Source organism: Podarcis liolepis (genome assembly GCF_965112155.1).
Source record: "Podarcis liolepis genome assembly, chromosome: 3".
Taxonomy (NCBI): domain Eukaryota; kingdom Metazoa; phylum Chordata; class Lepidosauria; order Squamata; family Lacertidae; genus Podarcis; species Podarcis liolepis.
In genome coordinates this window covers 41,694,815-41,719,132 of record NC_139557.1, presented here as the reverse complement: position 1 = coordinate 41,719,132, position 24,318 = coordinate 41,694,815, and the positions used below count along the sequence as shown (strand labels likewise).

Below are 24,318 nucleotides of genomic sequence, written 5' to 3'. Positions count from 1 at the left end.
GGTAGAGAACATAGGGCATGAAAGTTCAGAGTGGTGATTGGTCACCTGTGCTTGGTTGACAGGTTTCAGGGAAAAACAAAAACCCATTTGTTCTGGATTAATGGAAGTGGAAAACCTGAAAATGAGTATATCAGGTAAATTCTTTTTAAAAATATTTGCAGTTCTTTATATGAGTTGCAATCAATCAAATACAGTGTTCAGGTTGAAAGTAAAAAGCAACTAGTTCAAATATCCTTATTGCAGTGGCAACAATTGGGCAAGTGCTTTAAATAAACAGAATTCATTGTGGTTTGCAAGAAGGGCCAAGAACTAATTTAGCACTTAGTCATGAAATGAGACCAAAGGGCACCTGTCAAATACTTTTGTTCCCATGTTGTAAACTAATTTTTATTGCAGCTTTTAATGATAGTTACAGTAATAGCCTGATCCTAGACATGTTTACTTAGAAGTATCTTCAAATGAGACTTGCTTCCTAGCAATAGAATATTAGGATTACAGCTTTGTCTTTATTGAAAATATAGTGGAGGAAAATGTATATCCTCCTTAAGAATAACTATATAAAAGACAGTGTAAACTTAATTGAGTAACCTTATATTTTTTCTTAAAATGTCAGAAGGCAGGAAATGTAGTATTGTTTAATGAATGGTATATTGGACTTTGCTTACAAGTGATATAAAAAAATAAACCACGCTGAATGTAATTTTCATCTAACAGCATATTTCCTTTTAAAAATAGGTTTGTCATGTGTTTGAAAATAAAATGACAATTTTGGTTAGAAGTTTGTTGATATTGTGTGTTGTTGTATTTTAGATTGAAGGACAAGGACATGGGGCAGTGTTTGACTGCAAGTGTTCTCCTGATGGCCAGCATTTTGCCTGTACAGACTCTCACGGTCATCTTCTGATCTTTGGATTTGGCTCCAGTAGCAAATATGACAAGGTATTGTGCAGAAAACAGCTTAAATTTGTTTCAGTTGTAGCTTTGTACAGGATCTATAATTTACCATGGCCATCCAAACTGACTCTGGTTTATATCCAGATACTCCTGCATTTATGTAGCTTTTCCTATTTCCTATTTAAATAGCTTTTCCTATTTAGGTACAAATAGGAAAAGCTATTTAAATAGGAAATCGGAAAAGCTACATAAATGCAGGAGTATCTGGAACACAAGTGTTTCTGTAGCTTGCTAGTGCTTTATGGCTCTTCTGAAGTTGACTCTTAAAATAATAATAGGAAAGAGCTGCAAATAACAATGAAATACTAGTTTTGTCTATAATTTAAAATTTGATTTATTTACAGATAGCAGATCAGATGTTCTTTCACAGTGATTATCGGCCTCTCATCCGTGATGCCAACAACTTTGTATTGGATGAACAGACACAACAAGCGCCACACCTCATGCCTCCACCATTTTTAGTTGATGTTGACGGTAACCCTCATCCATCAAGATACCAGAGATTAGTTCCAGGACGTGAAAACTGTAGAGAGGAGCAACTTATTCCCCAGATGGGTGTAACTTCTTCAGGTATCAACAACTTCAACTTGACATGGGCCTTTGAAGTTTTATTTGAGTATGCAGTATTCAACAGGATTTCCAAGGAAGATTTCTTAGCACTGTTACCAGACTAAATTCACAGAGTGATGTGCATATGGGAAAAGCAATGAGATAATGTTCATTATTTTCCAGCATTATTTATGCTCTCTTAATGATCACTAATAAAGGGGCAGTGTCACGTTCATAACCTCCAACTACCTTTATTGCAAAGGGGAATCACTTTCTAATATTCCAATACTTCTAATACATTGATAAACTATGGATCAGCTGAAGAACTAAATTCAAATTCTGCTTTTCATAGGACTGAACCAGGTTTTGAGTCAGCAAGTTAGCCCCTTGGACAGCATGATACAGAGACTTCAACAAGAGCAAGATCAAAGGCAATCAGGAGAGGCTGGAACTAGCAACACTAACAGAGTTGGCCGGGGTAAAATAACTCCTTATTTAAATAGCCAAATAAGCAGGATCTGACTTGCCTCCATTCAGTATATCGCATTTATGGAAAGCGGGCACTTGAGCACAATAATAATGTCTCTCATCACTTTCCAGTAATAAAATGTATTTGTTTTTAAACCAAGGAACTTCATCAAATTGCAACTAGCAGGAAAGCTTAAGGGAGTTACGTAAGCTGTCTTCAGACATTAAAATAAGGAGTGGAGTGAACTCATGAGGAGGGTAGTAGGGATGAGCACTCAAGTCTCATGCCGTGTTGCCATTTCGGTTACACTCCATCTTGCAAAGGGTGACTGTTTGAAGCAGGGAGCCTTCTGCTCACGAAGGTTCCCCATTCATTTTAGATCCCTGGAAAATAAGAATTTGCATTGTGTGGGGAGCCTCCTTGTACAAGGAGGTTCCCTGCTTCAGATTTTCACCCTCTAAAGGGGGCAGTAGAAGTAGGGTGCTAATTTCTGCTGGCTCCCTCCATGTGTTCACTTCAATCATTGTAACACCTGAAGAAGGCAATAGTGGCACCCATTTTACAGTTTACAGCCTAAATTAGTTGAATATAGTGGACTTACAGTAGTGCTTTATAAGGGTGGTTAATTTATACTGCCAAGCTACCTAACTATATTTAGAAATTGTATTTTTAATCTACATGTAATTGTCTTGCCTGGAATCCTGAGTTGTATTTCTGTGAACAGAACAAATACTCTTTCTGTGGAAGGGGTTCAGTTTCAGCAAAGGCTCTTGGAGCTGGGAAGGTGTTTTTTCCTGATACCCTCTATGGCTTTCAGTGCCACTTTTCACACTGTTCTGCTGGGGGGGGGGGGTGTCCCAAATCTCTGTAGCCAACTTTTGAGCTGGGCTGTGGGGAGATGGGGAAATTGTGAAAATCCCCCTTTATGCCAGCAGTAACATGCTGTGAGTGAGTTTGTTCACAGGAATTATGTTCTAAGCCATTAATTTTATGCATCAGATTCCCTCAGAACTGTCTCTGAAAATATTGTTTTTCATTTCAAAGGCTCTGTAAACTCTACCTCTGAGGTACATTCACCACCAAATGTGGGGTTAAGACGCAGTGGACAGATTGAAGGAGTGCGGCAGATGCATAGCAATGCACCAAGAAGTGAGATAGCTACTGAGAGAGACCTAGTGGCATGGAGTCGAAGGGTTGTGGTACCAGAGCTGTCAACAGGAGTAGCTAGGTAAATTCAAGTATCTTGGTATCAAGTTGCTAAGTTTGAATAGCTAGGCTTACAATTAACCTTGGAAGTTATTTGTACATATTTCATTTAAAAGCCCCAAACTGGTATCAGTCTTCACAGGATGCTTTTGCTTTTGCTTTTCTTTAAGTCCATATAACAAGCAGTGTTCTCAAATTTATTATTGGAGGAATGGCTGCAGATACAGAATCTCTTCTTTCACTTGCTGTGCCTGGAGTATATCTATTATGCCCTTAGTGGTCACCTTTAAAACAAAACAAAAAAAAAAAAAAAATATCACCCATGTTGGTTCGGGAGAATCTGCACCATTAGGGTCCTGAACATCTAGCCTTGAATTAATCATTCTTTATCTTTTACTGTATCTATTCAATTTGCAGAAAGAGATATTCTATGGTACTGTTAAAAGTTCATCTTTATGACACAGGGAAAAAATCACCACATTTAAAATGTGGGTTAATTCTGTGAGCCAGAAGTGGGTGTGCATTCCTTGGACTTAACATTTTTGGACTCTAAAATGTTCATTACAAAATTGTTCAGTTTTGTGAATATGAATAAATGTGTGTACAGATCTATCATCTTTTTCACCTTTTGAGGGGATTAAATTTTTTGGTATGCTATTTTAAAACTGCAGAAGGAGTTGTTGATTTATGTTGGCATATATACTTTGGAGTCCTACGTTGTCAAACATGGAACATATTGAAGTGTGTGGGCACATGGCCTCTTCTCCAGGAATTGGCATGGACCTTGTAATTCTACTGCATGTAGAATTATACTGTAAAATACGCGCACATTAGTATCTAAATTTCTCTTTTGTAGTAGGCAGGAGGAATGGAGAACAGCAAAGGGAGAAGAAGAAATCAAGTTATACAGGTCAGAAGAGAAAAGAAAACACATTATCCCTCATGTTCCTAGAGAGAATAAAATACCATCTTTACCTAAGGTAAGCAGTGAACCATTGTCTCTAATGCAGTCCCTCATGAAAGGTGCCGCCCTAAACAGAATTACTTGCAACTAAGCCTTATTGCAATCAGTAGGAATTATTGCTGGGTAGACTCAAATATAATTGGGATAGAAGTCTGATATAAGGTAGAACAGGATTTCAACCATAGCAAGGCAGATCTTCGGGAAAGCTGAGGGTATATGGGATAGTAGGGCATGGCTTTTTAGGGGTGAATTTTTTTTGCAAATTTCTTCTATGAGGGGGGCGGGTCTTTAAAATATGCTTTTGGGTATGAGGAATTCAAATCTGGGGGTTTTTTTGATGAAGAAGCACATAAATTGCTTTTGGAAAACCAAATAATTTTACTTTCTGAAAATGTAAACTAAATGTGAATGTTAAATAATATTAATATATAATATAACTACAAGTACTTGGAAATTATTTTTACTGATTTCTGTGCAATTCTACACACATTTTACTTACCAAGCAAAACTATATTATATTAATTTAACAAAAATATTTTTGAATTCCCAAGTCGTGTTACCACTTTATAGTACCTCACATTTTTTTTTTAATTTTAAAGTTGAAAAACTCAACATACCCTAGGATGTTGTAGCAGTATGTGAGCTGGATCAGTTGCTCCAAGCACAACCCTACTTTTGTATACTTAGATAAAATGTTGCAGTTGCTTCATCCCAATCTTCTATATCATAAAAACCATATAAAGTTAAATCTGTTCAAAAATTCAATCTACATGTTAAGATCGTTCATCAAAAAGAATTTGGGAACAGTGACTTCTTGTGTATCTTCTTGTAATGGCCATTTTGTGTCTTCCTAGAATCATTCTCATGATCATCTGTTAGATGTTGGTGATTCAAAAAAGCAACAGGCCAACCAACATAACTACCGTACTAGATATGCACTGGAAGAAACTGCCAGGCCAAATGAAGATGCGGAAAAAGGAAGCAGTTCCTCTGAAGTAAGACACTGAATTATATTTTATGGGACGGTGACAGTAGCATTCATTCGGGTTTATGTTGGTGGTGGGTCAACATTTTTGTGTGACATTTAAGTTGCATGCATCAAAACTGACATACTTGCTTTAGCAAGGCAGTGCTGCAGTGTGGAGGGCTCCTGTTCATCATGCCCGGCTTCCAGGAAACAGCATGTGGGTGGGGGAGTGCAGGGAGAAGTAGATGAAAATTGGAGAGGGATCTACAAGAAAGGGACCTCTGCTGGAAGCTGATTCTGCCTTTGTGAACAGAAGGAGCCCTTTGCTCACAGGGGACAAGTCTAGACCAAACCCAACTAATATTTCTTAGAAGAAATATTATTGGACACACACACACACACACACACATATAATATGATGTTTGTATTATGTGGATAGATATTATATTCTAGTATGTATTACTAGTTATAAACAAACATTATATTCCCTTGCTTTTAGGAGGGAGAAGTAGTTGTTGCAAGTGGAGGAACATCTGAAGATGAGAGGAAAGCATGGCACAGTGATGGCAGTTCTAGGTAAGAGACTGAATATAAAGGTCCATAAAGGTTGTTAAATGCACGTGTACACACACACACACTCTCTCTCTATATATAGCATAAAGGAAAGAAAGAAATTTAAAAAGGGAAAAAAATAAAAACAATGAGATTAAGAAAAGATGGATTAACAAACAGTTATGGAATGCAAAAGAAAGAAAGAAAGAGAAAAGAAAAGAAAAGAAAAGAAAGAGACAAAGAAGAAAATAAAATACTTAGGCTGGGATCCAAGCTGCTGTACATGCACAGGGGATTTTCATCATCCCCTTTTAAGCACCAGTCTCTTCCATACTTTGAAACCCTCTCTCAAGGTAGTAAGATGCTCTAGGGTAGCAGTCCTATATCCCTTGCATATATAGTTCATGTATTTGTAGGTCCCAGCTATAGTCTATAAGATTTTCCTGTCTAAGCTAAAGCAAAACTTGAACACTGAGAATGGGTTTCCTGTAGCTTGAATAGTTTAAGATAGACATTGAAGAAACATGCATAAATATATTTTGGTCTAGAGTATAACTTTAGTTTAAGTAAATGAAGGAACTGGAAATTTGTCAAAAAAAGTATTCTGTACTGATATTTTTGCAAAGTCTGTATACTTGGGTCACTAGATAAAGGCAAAGCATTGTTGAGCTAATGCACAAAATGTAAGAAATCATTTAAATAACAGAAGAGGAAGTGTAACAGTGATTAAAAACAGTACTTCATGGGCCTATTTTTTGAGGCGTTCAGTAGGACAATTATTCTTAAATGTTTAATAGCAGAAATATATTTAAGGAGATTGGAAAAGTAGTTCTGCAGTTTTGCAAGTGACTGATTTCATGTATTACACAGAATGGTAACCTGAACCTGGTTAGTATAAACTAGAAAACAGGAAATTTTAAAACATTTGAAATGTTACTTTAAGTACAGTAAATGTTAACTATAAGTAGCAATAATCTATTTTTTCAAGCTTATAGTTGTATTTGGGACCCAAAGATAACCACTATATTGGAAATAAGATTAAATATGTGTTAATTGGAATATTTAAGGAAAGTTTCATAATTTGGTAGTTTTTATTTTAAAAATACATTCTACTCTTGTATACCTGTTTTTATGCTTAGGATTATGTTCATCCTTTAGCGATCCATTCAGGAAACGCATGTAGAGTCAATCAATTCTAGTTCTAGTAAAGGTGGGGTAGGAAACACTTAAATCTTCTTAGCATCATCATCATCATTATTTATACCCCGCCCATCTGGCAGGGTTTCCCCAGCCACTCTGAGCGGCTTCCGACAAAATATTAAAATACAGTGGTCTGTTAAACATTAAAAGCTTCCCTAAACAGGGCTGCCTTCAGATGTCTTCTAAAAGTCTGGTTGGTGTTGTTCTCTTTGACATTTGGTGGAAGGGCGTTCCACAGGGTGGGTGGCACTACCGAGAAGGCCCTCTGCCTGGTTCCCTGTAACTTGGCTTCTCGCAGCGAGGCAACCACCAGAAGGCCCTCGGCGCTGGACCTCAGTGTCCGGGCAGAACAATGGGGTGGAGATGCTCCTTCAGGTATACTGGGCTGAAGCCATTTAGGGCTTTAAAGGTCAGCACCAACACTTTGAATTGTGCTCAGAAACATACTGGGAGCCAGTGTAGCTCTCTAGATTTTAAGTCCTGGCTGGAAAGTTATTTTTGTGTGTGTTAAGCTTGTGTAAATTTATTATTGGTTTGTTATTTCTTCTAGTGACTGTTCTAGTGATTATTCAGACTGGACAGCAGATGCTGGAATTAATCTGCAACCACCAAAGAAAGTTCCTAAAATTAAGACTAAGAAAGCAGAAAGCAGCTCAGAAGATGAGGAAGGTCCTGAAAAACAGAGGCAAAAGCAAATCAGAAAGGAAAGAAAAAAAGATACTGAATACAAAGATGGTCCAACATCACCAAAGAAAAGGAAACCCAAAGAGAGAAAGCAAAAGGTTGTATTATAGTAGTAGAATATTAGCTAATATAAACATTATTCTGATTAGCAGTAATGTTTCTTTAATTGTTGTCAATATTGATCCCTATGAATGGCAGTTATAATTTTAAGGCACCCACCACACTACATTAATGTACTTACGGTACATGTTTCTGAACTTGAAAGTGCTACTTTCTTTTTTTACTTTGCAAGAGTTTTGAAGTCTTGCATGTGTTAAATACACAGGAAAGGAATCAACAGAAGAGAATCTCTTTGATCCAACCCATTAGTAGAGTGGTTTTGTTCTCATGCAGTGTGACTTTCATTCAGATTAAATGTAGTGATGGTACCTGTCCTCCTTGTGCATTTTGAATGCACTTTTTTTTTTAAATCATTCACCTGTGGAATGCTTTTATGTTAATCCATTGTCATAGAGGACAGCCACCTAAAAGCTGTTTGGGGACTTGGAACAACAACCCTGGTTGTATTCCTGTATTTCTTCTGTGTTTTCTACTACTTTGTAGGGCTTTTCCAGATATTGTTTTGGATCTCAAGTTGCTCCTCTGTTCCTGTAAGAAAGAAGGACATTTCTGTAAAACCCCTTCTCTATTTGTAGCCCTCTGTACCACATCCCACACTGTTCATTAGGGCCTCCCAATCCCAGAGCAGATTTCTGAGGTAGCAGAATGCATAAAGGGAATGGGGAGGCAGGAAAGCTCTGTTCTGTGAAAGTAAATTCTGTTCTGTTCATAGATGTATGTTTGGATCCGAGCCAATGTTTTTCTGCAGCAGTTGCCTACTTGCTGATTAATTGTACAGGATCCTGAGTACCTGTGTGTGTGGGGGGGGGCGGGGACTGCCATCCCTTGAATGGCAAAATCCTAACCTGTTTCACATATAATGCTAAACTATGGTGTGTTTGTGTGTAGAATATTTATATCTATTTTCTAACAGAAAATTACTCAATATGATTTAATGTTATTTGCCCAAGCCTCAGTCCAACCCCCTGCAATGCAGGAATATGCAGCTCTCCCATATGGGAATCAGACTTGCAACCTTGATATTATCAGCACCATGCTCTAACCAACTGAGCTATCCAGGCTAACTGTAGCTTCTCATGACATCCAAACCAGGACAAATGGCAGTTAGTCTTAGATATGATTAGTGGAAATGAACCAAATTGATTTATGAAGCTGGCTTGTTTTCACTAACTACAGTATAGTTAAGATTAACCACAACTGAGTTTGGATGAAGGCTAAATTGTACTTAATTTAAAGCAGAAGCTTCCGATTTCCAAACCAGAGACTGAATTGCAGGGTTGGTCTATATATCAGATAGGAGACAACTTGCAATGTATCTAATCTCCATTTACTGGTCCCACTGCTTCAATCTTCATGGCTTCACTAATTCTTTTCATTAAAATTGTGGGGACCCACCATTAAAAAATAGCAGTTGGTAAAAATCATACTCTGCAGTAAGGATGTGAAGATGGTGACTATCTTTTGAAAATTTACTTTGAAGACCTCAATTAGGCTTTATTTTAATAATGTGGATATGAGCACAACCAAGGTAAATTCAAGCTTATAGAAGATTTTGATACTGTGTGTTTATATTCTAATAGACTTGCTTTCTACTTTCCAACTGTATTCCTCAAAGCAACTCCAAACATTAAGGAAAAAGAATGGACACATTGAAAACCATGTACTTAAAACAAACAAATAAGCAGCTGAGCTGGAAAAGGATCAGCCACTTAACATAAGCTTTCCCTTTCCCCCTCTCCCTCCTGGAATCCTTTCCAGACCGTAGTTGCTGTTAATGGCTGCATAGCGTGAGAGAGAACAGTGTAGCTAGAGCAGCATTGCATTTGGACATTTTTTAAATTAATGAAAAACATTTTGGGTGGTTTCCCAAACCACACAATTGAATTTATTCAAACCGGATAGTTAGAAAGTACAGATTCTGTAAATAACAATTTTGTATGCAATAAGAACATTCTCTGCATTACAGAGAGCTGTTTCTTCATCTCTGCACCTTTCTATATATCCACCCATCGGAAAAAGTTAGCTCCCAGGGTTCCACTATGCTTAGAATCATAATGAGAACTGAATCTTGCAACAGAGCTAAATTATGCAGATAGTGTCTGGGTCGATTCTTAGTGGCAACCAGTGGATCAATAGGATGAAGCAAATGAACTGCAAATTGAGGTATAGTGGAAGTGGTTGAGTTGCCTTACAGTAGGCTTCCCACAAAGCACCCACCCACTTGTGCCTTCCCATGGTCCAGGCAATATATACCCTCCATGCACACACAGGAACAGATGTGCTAGTAAATACACAATCTTTCATTTTCAGAGTTCTATCACAGTCTAGCATAAGAAGCAGGGCCCGTGGTGGGAGTCCTATGTAGACAAGGGGTGTGTCAGGTGTGCTCCTGTTACAAACATTCTCCTATTTCGTCCCCCCCCCCCCCAGGATGGCTAACCAAAATATTTCAAATTAAATATATTTTTCAGTAATTCTTTAGACTTCTAATGATGCCTCAAATACAGTTGTTGTTTTTTAAATAAAAAATCCTAGAGATTAATTCAGATTTATTGGGGGGGGGGTTCTTTTAGAGGTTGGCTGTGGGAGTGTTGGCAGAAAATGGCTTGACATTGGAAGAATGGCTGCCTTCTGTGTGGATCACAGACCTTGTTCCTCGCCGATGCCCATTTGTACCACAAATGGGAGATGAGGTACGTTAAAAAAATTCTTTTTCTCCCTTTATTCTGTGCTCTGTCTATGTATTCTTGTTTTATTGTATTAGTCTATTTTCAGAGTAATTAAAAACAAAGCAGAACACTGGAATAACCCCGAACAGTGGTGCTTGTTTTTAAAATACCAGTTATCTCTACTTGTCACTGTTGAGTGATTCAGACACCGGGGTGCAAACAGTATAAGAAGAATGCATTGCAATTCATAGAGAAGGAAAAACTATATATGAGATGCTTGTCTCTTAGGCCTGTACAGTGGTACCTTGCAAGATGAATGCCTCGCAAGACGAAAGAGTTTTCTGTTTTTTGAGTCGTTCCGCAAGACGAATTTCCCTATGGGCTTGCTTCGCAAGACGAAACGTCTTGCGAGTTCTTGCGAGTTTGTTTCCTTTTTCTTAAAGCCGCTAAGCCGTTAATAGCCGCTAATAGCCGCTAAACCGCTAATAGCCGTGCTTCGCAAGACGAAAAAACTGCAAGACGAAGAGACTCGCGGAACGGATTAATTTCGTCTTGCGAGGCACCACTGTATACTCTTCAGTCCACAAATCATTGCAGTGGTGAGGTGTGCAGAGTTAAGAGAACATTTCCCCTCTCCCTTATTTCTGCTCCCTTGGCAGGCTGCTGGGGCAGAGCTTTTTTGAGAGCTGCTTTTATGGGAGCCATCATTAGAGTTGCCAATAACCCCTCTTTTGTTATAGTGCAGAAATTTTGGTTGGGTAGAGTTATTGATAAATTCAACTAGCTCACACCGTCTATATATAGTGCCAAATGTCAGATACCTAAAGCAAATTTACTCAGTTCATTATTGCTTCTATTACAGAAACATTTTTCTCTGGTGGCGTAAGGGAGGGGCATCCAACAACCCTTAGATTTACACCCAGTATAATAGGGTCTTCAGGATAAGAAATTAGACTGATCTGCTCTCTATGAAGTTAGTAAGACTTGTTACTGTGTACAGTAGATTCTTGGCAGAGAAGGGAAAACATGGTGTGGGAGAAAACATTCTACCTTACAGGATTGTCTAGTCCTTGATTCTCCAACAATTTTCAGCCTAAAAAACTGGGTCAGCCAGAAGAAAATATAGGTGTGGTGTGCTTGTTGATTGTAGGGACCATATTTATGGAAGATCGCAATTCTGGCAGGCATATCTGAGCTTAGGTTTCCCCCCAAAGTTTTGCTGGTGTGTGGATTCCAGTGGGCCTGTAGCCATGGCAAGAAGGCATGGTGTTTCAGCATCACACCATAAACTGAATCAGCCCTTTTGCTCTGAAACTGGAAAACTGTTTTGTTTAGGAGAGCTCAAGTGCTACAATGGTTAGAGTGTCAGAGTAGGATTTGGGAGAGAAAGGTTCAAAATTTCCACTCAGCTGTGAAGTTTGCTGGGTGACCTTAGGCCTGCTGCATACTTCCCCATCAGGTGGTTGTTGGGATAAGATGGGGAGACAAAGAGCCCTGTATGCCACCTTGAGTTCCTTAGATGAAAAATGGATGTAATGAATAAAATTCCAGGTGTTATCTTATTCTAATGTTAAAAAATAGGAGCGGGTAATGCTATGGTCTAAGCCACTAAGCCTCTTGGGCTTGCCTGTCGGAAGGTTAGCGGTTTGAATTCACATGATGGAGATTGTTGCTCTATCCCAGCTTCTGCCAACCTAGCAGATTGAAAGCATACCAGTGCGAGTAGATAAATAGGTACGGCTGTGGGAGGAAGGGAAATGGTGTTTCTGTGTGCTCTGGCACGTCACGGTGTCCTGTTGTGCCAGAAGTGGTGTAGTCATGCTGGCTACATGACCTGGAAAGCTGTCTGGACAAACGCCGGCTCCTTGGCCTGAAGTGAGATGAGCGCTGCACCCCATAGTTGCCTTTAACTGTCCTGGGGTTCTTACCTTTTTTTTTTTAACTGAATGTTATAAACTTGCACTGTGGTGTATTAAAAAGCTTCAAAATGTTTAAACTGATTATTAGTGTTGAATTTTGCTTTTAAATATAGCTGCGAGCCTTATTAGCCACTTCACTGGTTTCATATTATGCACAATAATGAGAAACGCATAGCATGACTATTTTGCTATTGTAAGCTAAGTAGAACCCAAAATGTACACATTTCATAAATGTATAAAAACCTTACAGGTGCTTGCTGAGAGCAGGTGAGGATAGAAGGAAAAAACACATATATGAAAAAGGTAGAGAGAATCATTTCACTGTCCCATTGTTTACACAGGCTATTTATGGTTCACACTGAAAAGCTTACTTTAAATGTCCTCAGGGATGGAAGAGGGCTGCCTCTGGACATTTATGAAAAACTTTGAGCTTTTATTGTTGCCAGGATTGGGCACCAGTTGTCTACCCCACACACCCCATGGATGGTAAAAACAAAAGCAGCACAATAAGAGCAGTATATTTAGTGTCCATGGAATTCTGCATGAATGTTGTGGAATAAAAATGAGGAGAGGGGAGAGAGTAGAATGCAGTAGCTGGAACCCTTAACAGAATTTGCCATGCTATAACACTTTGTTGCAGAGCCATGCTTGTTCTCTGTGTCTTATATTCTGGTGTGAGTACAGTGGCTTAGATAGTTAAAACAGCACCATTCCTGCAGAAGTAGCAACAGGCTTGGAGGAATTCCTATGTCTGCAGAAGTGCAAAGAATCATATAGGGGGGAGAATTTTAAAGGACCCTCACCATCAAAACCCCCAGCGATAGAGGAGCATGCTCAGTAGCCATGGAATGCTGTCTGGCTGTTGTGTTTAAAAAGGAAAAGGCTAGCGGGAGTAGAAACAGAATTGTAGCAGAGGACATGACTGGAACAGTGAAAATGAGGTAAGGGAAGAGGTGGCCACTGGTCAGGAAGTAGAAATGACAAATTGCATGTCCTCTGATATTTAAGTATATGTTATGCGGCTGGGTAAATGGACTTCCAAGTTTTAAAAAGAAGAGAATTTCAAGAAAAATATCTCTAGACATTTAATGTTTTTGAATCGCCAACTTTTTCACACATCAAGTAAGGTGGCATTTTTTTTATATAAAAAAGTCTCTCTTCTATTCTTAAGGTATATTATTTCCGACAAGGCCATGAAGCGTATGTTTTAATGGCAAAGAAGAACAAAATATATAGCATTAATCCGAAGAAACAGCCATGGCATAAGATGGAACTACGGGTATGTCTCTTCTGTTTCCCCCTTTAAGTTCTGTATGTGTTTATCTTGGAGTAACTCCCCTAAACTCAGAAGGATTTATTACTTTGTAGGCATATGTAGGTTGTCCTCTAAAACAAATCATGGCAAGGTGGCATTCTTTATCTTTGACCCTCTCCTATCTTGTGTGCATTTCCCTCCATCCCGCCCTTGCTGCCATTGACTGTTCCTAACTTCTTGTAAGTTGAGTGCAATTTCAATGTTTTGTGGTCATGACAGCAAAGGATAAATATATTGCCAAATGAAGAGTGGCTGTTAGCATAATCCTCTTTCTTATGTTTTTGTATAATGGTTGCATATTAAGTTTCTGTATAATTTATAGACCACATTGCCTTCTCCTCAGCCCCCTCTCATGTACTGTAGTATTTGAATCACATTCTCTACCGCCTTAAGACACTGAAGTAATGTACAGCATTAAATACATTAAAAAATTACTAAAAGGTAGACTCCATTTTACTTCAAAATACAAGGAAATATAAAGCTTAGAACTCCCAGACTACTTTTGCTGTCATATGTTAACTATTTCTGTTGTGTTTTCTTAGTATATTGAATGCAAGACTTTTCTTTTGGTCTCCATCAGGAACAAGAACTCATGAAAATAGTTGGAATAAAATATGAAGTTGGGCTACCTACACTTTGCTGCCTTAAACTTGCTTTTCTTGACCCAGATACTGGTAAATTGACCGGAGGATCTTTTACAATGAAGTAAGGGCCACTGTTCACATACGGCTGTTGTAATATTTGTTGCTAAATAAGTGTTTGTAATGTGCTTGCAGTGGATCTAAATTAAAAGGTCCTTATAAAATGAAGCTTAAAAGGGCTTCCTAAGTAACTTTCAAATATTCATCGCTTTGAGCTTTTTAAGAAATTCCTTCTTCTCTTTCTTTTACCTGTTGAAAATAGAAGTTAAGAGAAGATAAGAGAGCAGTAATGGGCTATACCTCTGTGTGCGTGCTTCATTTTAATCAGCCCCCCCACCCCCCAACTTCCCAGCAATTCAGTGTTAATTTGGTCTCCTACCAGACTTCTACTTTATCCCTTAGTGTTTTTGTGGGGCGGGGCACTGAAGTTCTTCTACAATGTCTACTAAATCTTTACTTGGCATTGATATGTTCTGAAATATTTTTGGCTATGAAATAGCAAACACCTTTCTTAATATTTTTGTCTTATTTTGGTTATATCCAGGTATCATGACATGCCAGATGTTATAGATTTCCTAGTCTTAAGGCAGCAGTTTGATGATGCAAAACACAGACGCTGGAACATAGGTAAGTACCTTTAATACAATCACTGTATCAGTAATTTTGGGAGGTGTTAATTATAATTCTGAGCATTAAATATAAATACGGATTATTTACTCAAACCTGCTAAGTTTTCTGCTTTGAACTAGAGATGCCATACTTAATGTATTTTCCCAATTTTGCGTTTACTTTTTTAAGGAAGGTAAAAGCTGAGCTGACTAGGTCAAGGCAGAAAACTGTGGCAACATGGCTTTTATCCAGCTAATTAAAGGCCTGCAAAGCCTGAGCTCCTTGATTAAGAACAGAAGTCCTTTGAACCAAGATCTCAGATTTTTGGGTGGATGAGTGAAGCAGGAAGCCATATAGATTCACGTTAAAACAAGTTGCCTCACCTGAATTTTAGAAGCAACAATAATTGAAAGCAATTATTAAAGCAGAAAATTTTAAAAATTTGTTTCTATACTATACAATTGAGTATAGGATTATGATAAATCTTTTATTTCTTGACAATACTAATCAATATTAGTCTTGATTAGTAATACTAACATAGATAACATTCGAAATCAATATTACTTTTGCAATACAGTTGGGTATGAAAAAATTAAACAAACAAACAAAAACCCTGAAGAGAATTTAAACATTTTTGTTTTAGTATATTTTTAGGAGTATGTTCTGAATGAATATACTATTGTCTGCCTTGTCTTCTCCTGTAATTGTAAGTCAAAAAACGGCATTTCAGGGCCCATCTTTTATCCCTGGACCAACAGTGTCTGCTGAACAGATAGTTGGTGCTGTCAGTACTGATCACATAGAGGGGAGGGGAGAGAGGACTGAATGGAGAGGAATCAGCCCTCGCCCTCTAAGCCAGGTGAACAGAGCTGGCAAAAGCCCACATGCAGGATTCAGATCTGTTTTTGAGCTGTTCATGTCTTAGATGTTGAGAAAAGCAATGCTGTAGTAGGAGGAAGGAATATGGGCCAAATTTATGGCTGCCTTCTTTATATCTGGAAACTGACTGCCTCTGTCATACAGTCTCAACATGAGATTAGAGGATGTGACACAGACCTCTTTAATAACAAAGAGCCTCTGTGGCATCTTACCTTTGGGAGTATTTTGCAGCCCGCTGAAATGAATCTTCTTTTGTCAAGCTTATCTGGTTGTAATGGTGTCATTAGAGTGCTGAAGCTTTATGCAGTCCTGCTAATGGAAAGTTGTCAGGGTGTTGCATCTTCTTGTTTGCTCAATAGTTGGCAAAATCTACCTCTAATAATATTGGTCATGATTATAAGAAACTGTTAAGATACAGTTCTATCCCTTCTGGAGTAAAGACGTGACTTTGTATTCTTGTCCAGGTGATCGATTTAGATCAGTAATTGATGATGCTTGGTGGTTCGGAACAATAGAAAGCCAAGAACCTCTTCAGCCTGATTATCCTGACAGCTTGTTTCAGTGCTACAATGTCTGGTTAGTAGCTTTTGCTTTATACATGGGGTTTTATTTTTCTCTTTTGGTTTTTAACCTCATGTGTGTTTAATCATTAGCTGGTACGTTTTCTACCTGCATTTTGTTGAAAATATTTTTGGGGTAAAGTGTTGATCATCTACATATTCAGATAAGTAATAGTAACTTTAACTTGATTGTAATTTTCTCTCTCTCTCTTGAAGTTGGGACAATGGAGATGCTGAGAAAATGAGTCCTTGGGATATGGAGCCTATACCAAACAATGGTATGTGTCTACTTTCCCCTAGATGTACAGAAAGGAGACAGAACTTACTATGTACGTATGTGATGAACTATAAAGAAGTTAAGCTGATTATGCTATAAAAGAAGGGAAAACAAATCAATTTCTTTATTACATTAATAAAATGTCTGTGAACTAACTCGTTACCTGTCTAAGAAAATTGAACATTGCATTTTGGTTGCCTGGTTTTCAGAAATTGATACAAAATTTTGTTGTTAAACTACTTGGAAGCAAACATTTTGCAAAGACTCCAAAACCTGTCCTTCCATTGCATTGCTGGGGTGAATTCCCAAGGTCAGAGTTCATAACACTGCTGGATTCACTGTAATAAATCCTTACTCTGTTAAGTTCAGATATTGATATATAAATTGATTAAATTTAACACTTTAGAAGTATTATGATGATTGCTTCTACTCATGAGTGGTAAAGTGGAAGAATGAAGACTCTGTCCCAGTTACCGTATTTTTTGCACCATAACACTCACTTTTTTCCTCCTAGAAAGTAAGGGGAAATGTCTGTGCGTGTTATGGAGGAAATGCCTACGGGTGGCATGCCTACGGATTTTCCTCCTCTAAAAACTACGTGCGTGTTATGGTCGGGTGCGTGTTATAGAGCGAAAAATACGGTAATTTGTTTATGTAGGTCAGGTGTGGGAACCTCTGGCCCTTCAGATGTTGCTGAACTACAACTCACATTAACGTTAGCCATTGGCCATGGTTCCTTTGGCTGATGTGAGCTGTAGTTAAATGCTTGGAGGGCCAAAAATCTCCCACTTTGGTGTTGGTGATCACTTGAAATATCTGTATGGAGACAGCGGCACTTGGCAAGCTATTTGGGTCCCCAACCCTCCAGAGCTGATTGGATAAGAGCTGCAAGGGAGACGGGGATTCCTTCCTGTTCCACTGATGGAAATCTGTCTGCCCAGCAACGCTTTTGGATACAACTTTCAGTCAGTCACTATATTTGTATTCTGTTCTTCTATATGAGTACACCCAAAAGCAATTCACAGAAAAGTAGGAAAAACAAAGGGAAATTGTAAGTGACCTGGAACTGATATTGTAAGTGACCCGGAACTGGTCTGTGACCGTAATAATAAAATTCTATTCTATTATAAATAAACACCAGCAATACATTGCTATACATGTCATTTCCTATAAAATACAAATAACATTAAAATACTTAATTTAAAGAATCTCCATCAATGTAAACAATTCACAATTCATTACAAACAGGAAGAGAGAAAAGGCAAGAGGCAAGAAGTGCTAGTCACCTCATCAACAGAGCAACTAAATAACTTTCTGCCTTGCTTCCAACCTTGGAGCTTGGAAAAGGGGCAGGAATCACTATGCAACTGCAAGAATGTCCCCTACCCATCTCCATAGCTCCAAAGGTGGAAGGAATGCTGATCACTTGCCATGTTGACTGCAGTGAGAAGAAAAGTAGAAACTTCATAAACCGCTTGCTATATGGAACAGCCTCTACTTTTATAAAGAAAAGCTTTGACTATTAAATGTTGGAATTGTCAAGGTTACAAAGTGGTTTAGTGGTTTACAAAATGCTTTAGTGTACCCTAGTGCTAGGAGAGACATAATTTCCCCTAACCATAAGTTTCTTTTGCGCCTTCTAACATTATTCTTCAAACTTAGCTACTTAAGAGTCTAATTTTAGTTGGATCTCATTTTAGCTCTTCCTTAGAAATCCTAAATTCTTAATGCCAGACTCCAGACTGGTTAACAAGAATGTTTATCATTATATTTGTGTGACGTGGAGATGAATTCATTTACATGCTGACCTCAATCAAGAAGATTTTCAATACTGTAAAAGTAATTAGATATATTAAAAATGTAGATGTGTAGCTCAAATGTATATAGCCTTTCATCCATCTAACTCAGTCCAATCCCTTAAGGATAGATTATTTCATTTCATTCTTTAAACAAAAAAATAATAATCCTAGCTAGCTATGACTCTGTGCAAGTATGTTAATAATGGAAGATGCTCTGTAATGCAGAAATAAGTATTTGTTTTTCTTCCAAATGCATTTATAATATTCCACAATCAGTTAGTTGCTCTTAAAAACAATAGTGGGCTGTGAATTGTTTATACCATTGTGTTGTTTTTTTTTTAAAAAAATAGGTATGCAATTTCTTAAGTTGCAAGGATAATTATATCAGCTATTATGTTCATTTTGTGTCTCTTTCAGCTGTGTTTCCAGAGGAGCTTGGAACTAGTGTTCCTTTAACTAATATTGAAAGCAGATCATTAATCTACAAGCCTTTGGAAGGAGAGTGGGGTTCCAGGACTCGTGATGATGAATGTGAAAGAATAATTTCAGGGATAAACCAGCTGATGACTTTAGGTAATGTGAAAGAAGGGGGGGAAAGTGTTTTTTTTATCATTTCTATCCATTAAGATAGTCTCACATTCCTGCATATTTTTAATTTGGCCTTCTGTATTAAAATTCTTCTCAAAACACATACTGAAATTCAAGTTTTTCAGTCCACTTCATTTGTGGCAATCATTTCTATGCTGGAATAGGGCATGCATGAGATGGACTTTCGAGAAAATATTTTTGTGTGTGTTGGTCATAGAATACAAATATTCAGTACCTTACAAGTAAAAAAAAAGTAACTTCTACTTCACATTCTTATTGAAAGACTTGTAGAATTCCCTCTTTAGCTAGGCACTCTCTCACTCAAATTACTGCTGCACATTAAGAAAATTGCTTCCCTATCACTAATGTAGTAATGACATCTTTCTTTTGTGTTTAGATATTGCTTCTGCTTTTGTGGCTCCTGTGGATTTCCAAGCTTATCCAATGTATTGCACTGTCGTTGCATATCCTACTGATCTTAGTACAATTAAACAGAGGCTGGAAAATAGGTTTTACAGGTTTGTTTTAAGTTTATTTTATTGTTGGTGTTTCCAAAAATGTTTGTGATTTTATATACGTTAGGGTAATTTCCTGGGCAGCTTTTGCTTCTAGCTGAGCTGTGTACAGCACAGATCAATTACTGTGATGTACAATGAAATGTCAAACTGTTGTATAAGACTTTCTTGTCCTATGGTTAAATCTTGCAATGCTCCAGCCCACTGTACCTTGATGTGGATTGCCTCTTGTCTAAAGGAAATCCTAAATGGCTTATGGGTCCCTTCTTTTCTTAACTGTTTTTCTAACTGAGCAAGTACTTACGTTAAAGCTGCTGTTCCTCTTGGAACTGCTTAAAAGGAAGCCTACAGGAGGTATTTTTGATTATAAGCTCATAATTTTATCTCTTTGAGCCTCCTGTCATAACCCAAGGAACCAGAACCAACCAACACAGTATTCTGTGATCTCTTTTCTCTAGGCCAGCTGCACTGTTTTTTGGTCCTTTTCTGGGACTAATTCAGAATGTGGGCATTGATCTTTAAAACTCTTTATGGCTTGGACCCAGGATAATTGTAGGGCTGCCGTATGCAGATATATGTACCTATACATTTGCAGTGGAGGGCCTGCTGTGAGTGCTGCTGCCATCTGAGATAAGGTGGGCAGCTACCAGAGCGAAGGCTCCCTTCGTGGTGGTGCCCCAGTTATGGAAGACCTGTCCCCAATCTGATCCATTAAAATCTAAATATGTAATGACTCCACCTAGTGGTCAAAAGCAGGAAGTAGGTAGGTACTATAATTCAGTTTGCGCCTGCCTTGACTGAAGCAGTCATGTATTAAGCTCTCATTTTTTTCTTCTTGTCAGGATGGTTTTATATTTCTGACAATTTGTCCATATTATTAATTTAGCCCTACTTTGAGAAATGTGTATCCCGATAATTGTTCCAGAAGCGACTGTCTTTAGGAGATTTTGGGGATGTGGGAGGGACAGAGAGGAAGGGTTATCAGAAGTTTGCTTGTACAACACTGAACATCACTCTTCGTTTCCAGGTCTTTACATATTTTGAACAAAATTTCAAAAGTTATTTTTTCTGTGATACGCATGTGTTCTTTATTTCAAAGGCGACTTTCTTCACTTATGTGGGAAGTTCGGTATATCGAATATAATACACAGACGTTCAATGAACCAGGAAGTCCCATAGTTAAATCTGCCAAATTTGTCACAGATCTGCTGCTGCACTTCATAAAGTAAGCTAATGAACAGACCCACAGTGCATATTGTGGAAATAGCATAAACCAGAGGAATTCTTTACATGCTTTTAATCTGTAGTGAATGTTATTTATGTTTACGATGGGTAAGAGTGAACTATTAATTGTTATTGTGAATAAGAGAATTTATTTTTTCAGCAATTACCACTCTTCCAGAAACAACTTTATCCATGGAAATAGTGTGTTGTAAATTCCATTGTGGGCTCATTTAATCTTGTTCTCATTACTGGAAGGCTAGGAATTGGGAATACAGTACGATCGCATCTTATGCGTGATTAATTTGTGTGATACCAACTTTGTGTGGTTGAAAGCCAGGTAGTTGAAATCCTGCAAATTAATTGCTGAAAGCTTAGAAACTGCTTGTGCCTGGGGGTTTCCTGTTTTGTTTTGTTTTTGAGTAGAAGTGGCTTTGGATAGAGAGGCAGGAAAAATATAATCTGAGAAAGATACAAAGAAAGACAATGTTTTATACTCGGCATATTCTTTTACATGTTTAGAGGAGAGAACATGGTTAACATTACCATTTAAACAGTAGGAAGGTTGATATTTAAAATCTTCCTAATGTTGGGCAGTATTCCATGCTCCCATTCTGCTAGTGCAAAAGCCTTGTGATAGCAGAATGGAACTTTCTCTCCTCTCCCCTGCAGCTCCATGCGCACCCTCAAAATCAGCTCTGGAAAGTTGAGGAAACTTCAGAAGATTGGGGAGAGGAGAGAGAATGGAAGCATTGCACCAGGGAACTCTGCTGGCATTACTTTGACTATAATCCAATAACATGAAGCAATAAAATTCTGTATTGTATAGACATTTAGATCCTGATTTGGTTTTCCATGAGCGCTAAGGGTTCCTTCCATTAATAGAAGGGACTCTAATCCAATGGAGGCTCCCACTGGTGGAAGGGAGAGGGAAGACTATCTTCAGTTCCACCTCCAGCCCCCAGTGCCGTCTCCCAGGCTACTCTAGTGGGTCACCCAGTGAGCAAGGAGCTGCAGTGGAAAAAAGAACCAGCCAAAATTGCTTCCTCCCACCAGCGAGCATCCTGTAACTGGATTTCTGCTCAGGATCCAAGTTACTCTGTGCATCTGTGGCTGCAAATAAGCTCATTAATGCAAAGTGTTTTATTGAACAGAGATCAGACTTGCTATGACATAATCCCACTGTATAATGCCATGAAGAAAAAAGTCCTCTCTGATTCGGAGGAGGTAAGCTAACTCAATATGTCATGCATTTCTTTAGAAAGTAGTTATATATATTATTTCAAGTATTTTTCTGCCCAAATTTAGCTTTCAGAGAGGGGTTCTGCAATGATAATCAAATTCCTTCTAGTTCAAGCTCCTCATGTTCTTTACAGGAAGGATGGTTTTTAGTCCCTAATTTATTTGAAGTAATATTTGTGTGCTTTATTCATTGCAACAACAATTTACTTGTTATGTGAATTATGAGTGAACATTATTTCTACATACAAGCTCCATGAAAGTATATGCATCACACACATGTACACACCTCTGTCCCCAAATATAATGCAATTCTAGTAAAATCAAGTATTTAAGCCTTAAGCATTCTTTATGCAGAGAATTTCATTGCAGGTGTGTACCTTCCTCAGAATCCCTGTCCTTAGAGCCACTGCTGTTGTTTTGATGTTATGCTGGTACAAAGCTATATACTTTTGCTAGCTCTCTCACATCCAGAGCATAGTGTGCAACATAAAACCCAGTCGACTTTTATTTTTGGATAAAAGTGCAGAATTTGGATTCTAGTTTACAAAGAATACCTGTGTAGCTCAAATTAAGCTAGGAAGATAAATTATTGCCTGGTTAATGTTCTTTATGTTAGTATAAGAAAACATTAATCAGATCCATAAATTCTGATATAATGTAATTTATAACTGTCCCTATACGTGTGTGTGTGTGCTTGTGTTTTAAACAGTCACCGTTTTAAAATTTGAGATTCTGGAAAATGCATCCCTATCTCAATACGAGCTAGTAATAACTTTACAGGTATTTGTGGGCCTTGTATCACACACTGAACTTCATGCAGGCAAGGAAACGACTGGAACTAGTAGCAGCAGTAACAAGCGTAGGCAGTGTCTGTGGCTGCTGTTTACAAATGCTGGCTTCTTAAAGTGTAAAAATATTTTCAGACTTACAAGTTCATAATAGAAAGGAAGTAGAAGTAAATAAATAAATATGAAGTAGTACCCAAAGTTAAGTATATTTCAAATGCTTAGTATTTCTGCATCATGTGATGAATATTTTATTGCCCAAAGGAAGAAGAGAAAGACATTAACATGCCAGGCACTTCTACTAGAAAGAGGAAGGTAATATTTGTTTTACATCAGTGATTTCTGCTTTGGTTATGTGTGAAGTGGGAGCAAACAAATTTAAATAAGGCCTCTTTGATTATGTGTATCTTCATGTTTAATATTATTGATTATTTCAATAAATGTTAAAACTATTGATTTTCCAAATGGTGGGTACCACCAGCAGCCCATGGCTTCCTTCTCCTGATTTTTTTCCAGATAGATATTAAAAATTGACTGGGTTCAATTCAAGTAACAGTGCAAGGCTTCAAAATTTGAGAGAGGTCACAGAATATTTTTTCCTTCAGCATTTTTCCACAAGGGGATAATCAGTTTTCTGTTTAATTTGCAAGAACAGCTACTTATTTGATAAGCCGTATTCAATATTGCTGTTCTAGGATCATCAGCCCAAGCGGAGGTTACGTAATAGAGCTCAATCCTACGATATTCAGGCATGGAAGAGGCAGTGCCAGGAATTGCTGAATCTAATTTTTCAGTGTGAGGATTCTGAACCTTTTCGCCAGCCAGTGGATCTTCTTGAATATCCAGTGAGTATTTTGAAAATATGATGTACTTCTGAAACATTTACCTTAGAAAACTGAAGTGGAAGAATAATGATAAACATTTTATTAAGTAAAAGACAATGATGTTGAGTTTTCAGCAAAATATTATTATCTATCTCTCTTACAGGTGTGGTTGTATTTGGTACTTCATGCATTCTGTTTGTTGAGGCTGTTCATCTGCCATACATCTGATTTGTAGCACATTCAGAAATTTTAGGCCTTTTTCCATTGGGGGATTTTGCTTAAAACACAGTATAAGATTTATGGTTTTTCATACTGGCTTGTGCAGTTATTTTCTGCTTTTTCAGTAATTAGTAATATAACATTAGATTGTTGAAATCAGTTCATGAATGTTTCTAAACATTTCTAAAGGATTACAGAGACATCATTGATACGCCAATGGATTTTGCCACGGTTCGGGAAACACTAGAAGCAGGGAACTATGAATCGCCAATGGAATTGTGTAAAGATGTGAGGCTAATCTTCAGCAACTCCAAAGTGTATACACCGTGCAAAAGATCAAGAGTATGGCTTTGCAATTTATTTCTTGATATGTACTGATGTTCTTTAAATGTTGTTTGTTGCTAGAGAAGCGGAATGTGTAATTGATTTGAATATGGACAACAAAACACGTCTCAGACGTTAAATTTAAAGCATATTTAAAGATATAGTTGGTGTTACCTGAAATAATACCTTATTTTGGGTCTTGTGCCTGTTCATGGAGAATCCTGATACAATTCAACAGATCCTTATTCCCTGCATCTACCTATTTTT

The 24,318-nt window shown here is 37.8% G+C and overlaps 1 protein-coding gene across 8 annotated transcripts in view; it reads left to right on the top strand.

Annotated features, from left to right (window-relative positions):
* The window catches only part of PHIP (PHIP subunit of CUL4-Ring ligase complex), a 65,696-nt gene that overhangs the window by 30,855 nt on the left and 10,523 nt on the right, over window positions 1–24,318 (top strand). For 4 of the 8 annotated variants that reach the window (XM_083497420.1, XM_083497419.1, XM_083497417.1 and 1 more), the window contains exons 16-36: window positions 811–939; window positions 1,299–1,524; window positions 1,856–1,981; window positions 3,017–3,200; window positions 4,035–4,158; window positions 4,997–5,137; window positions 5,609–5,685; window positions 7,412–7,643; window positions 10,239–10,358; window positions 13,425–13,532; window positions 14,149–14,273; window positions 14,754–14,836; window positions 16,162–16,273; window positions 16,474–16,586; window positions 18,751–18,906; window positions 19,319–19,439; window positions 20,536–20,661; window positions 21,812–21,884; window positions 22,949–22,999; window positions 23,380–23,529; window positions 23,917–24,069. In XM_083497420.1, the coding sequence (XP_083353546.1) occupies window positions 811–939; window positions 1,299–1,524; window positions 1,856–1,981; window positions 3,017–3,200; window positions 4,035–4,158; window positions 4,997–5,137; window positions 5,609–5,685; window positions 7,412–7,643; window positions 10,239–10,358; window positions 13,425–13,532; window positions 14,149–14,273; window positions 14,754–14,836; window positions 16,162–16,273; window positions 16,474–16,586; window positions 18,751–18,906; window positions 19,319–19,439; window positions 20,536–20,661; window positions 21,812–21,884; window positions 22,949–22,999; window positions 23,380–23,529; window positions 23,917–24,069 (2,730 nt within the window). The remainder of the gene's footprint in view (window positions 1–810; window positions 940–1,298; window positions 1,525–1,855; window positions 1,982–3,016; window positions 3,201–4,034; window positions 4,159–4,996; window positions 5,138–5,608; window positions 5,686–7,411; window positions 7,644–10,238; window positions 10,359–13,424; window positions 13,533–14,148; window positions 14,274–14,753; window positions 14,837–16,161; window positions 16,274–16,473; window positions 16,587–18,750; window positions 18,907–19,318; window positions 19,440–20,535; window positions 20,662–21,811; window positions 21,885–22,948; window positions 23,000–23,379; window positions 23,530–23,916; window positions 24,070–24,318) is intronic. The other 4 variants (XM_083497423.1, XM_083497421.1, XM_083497422.1 and 1 more) reach the window with 3 other exon arrangements.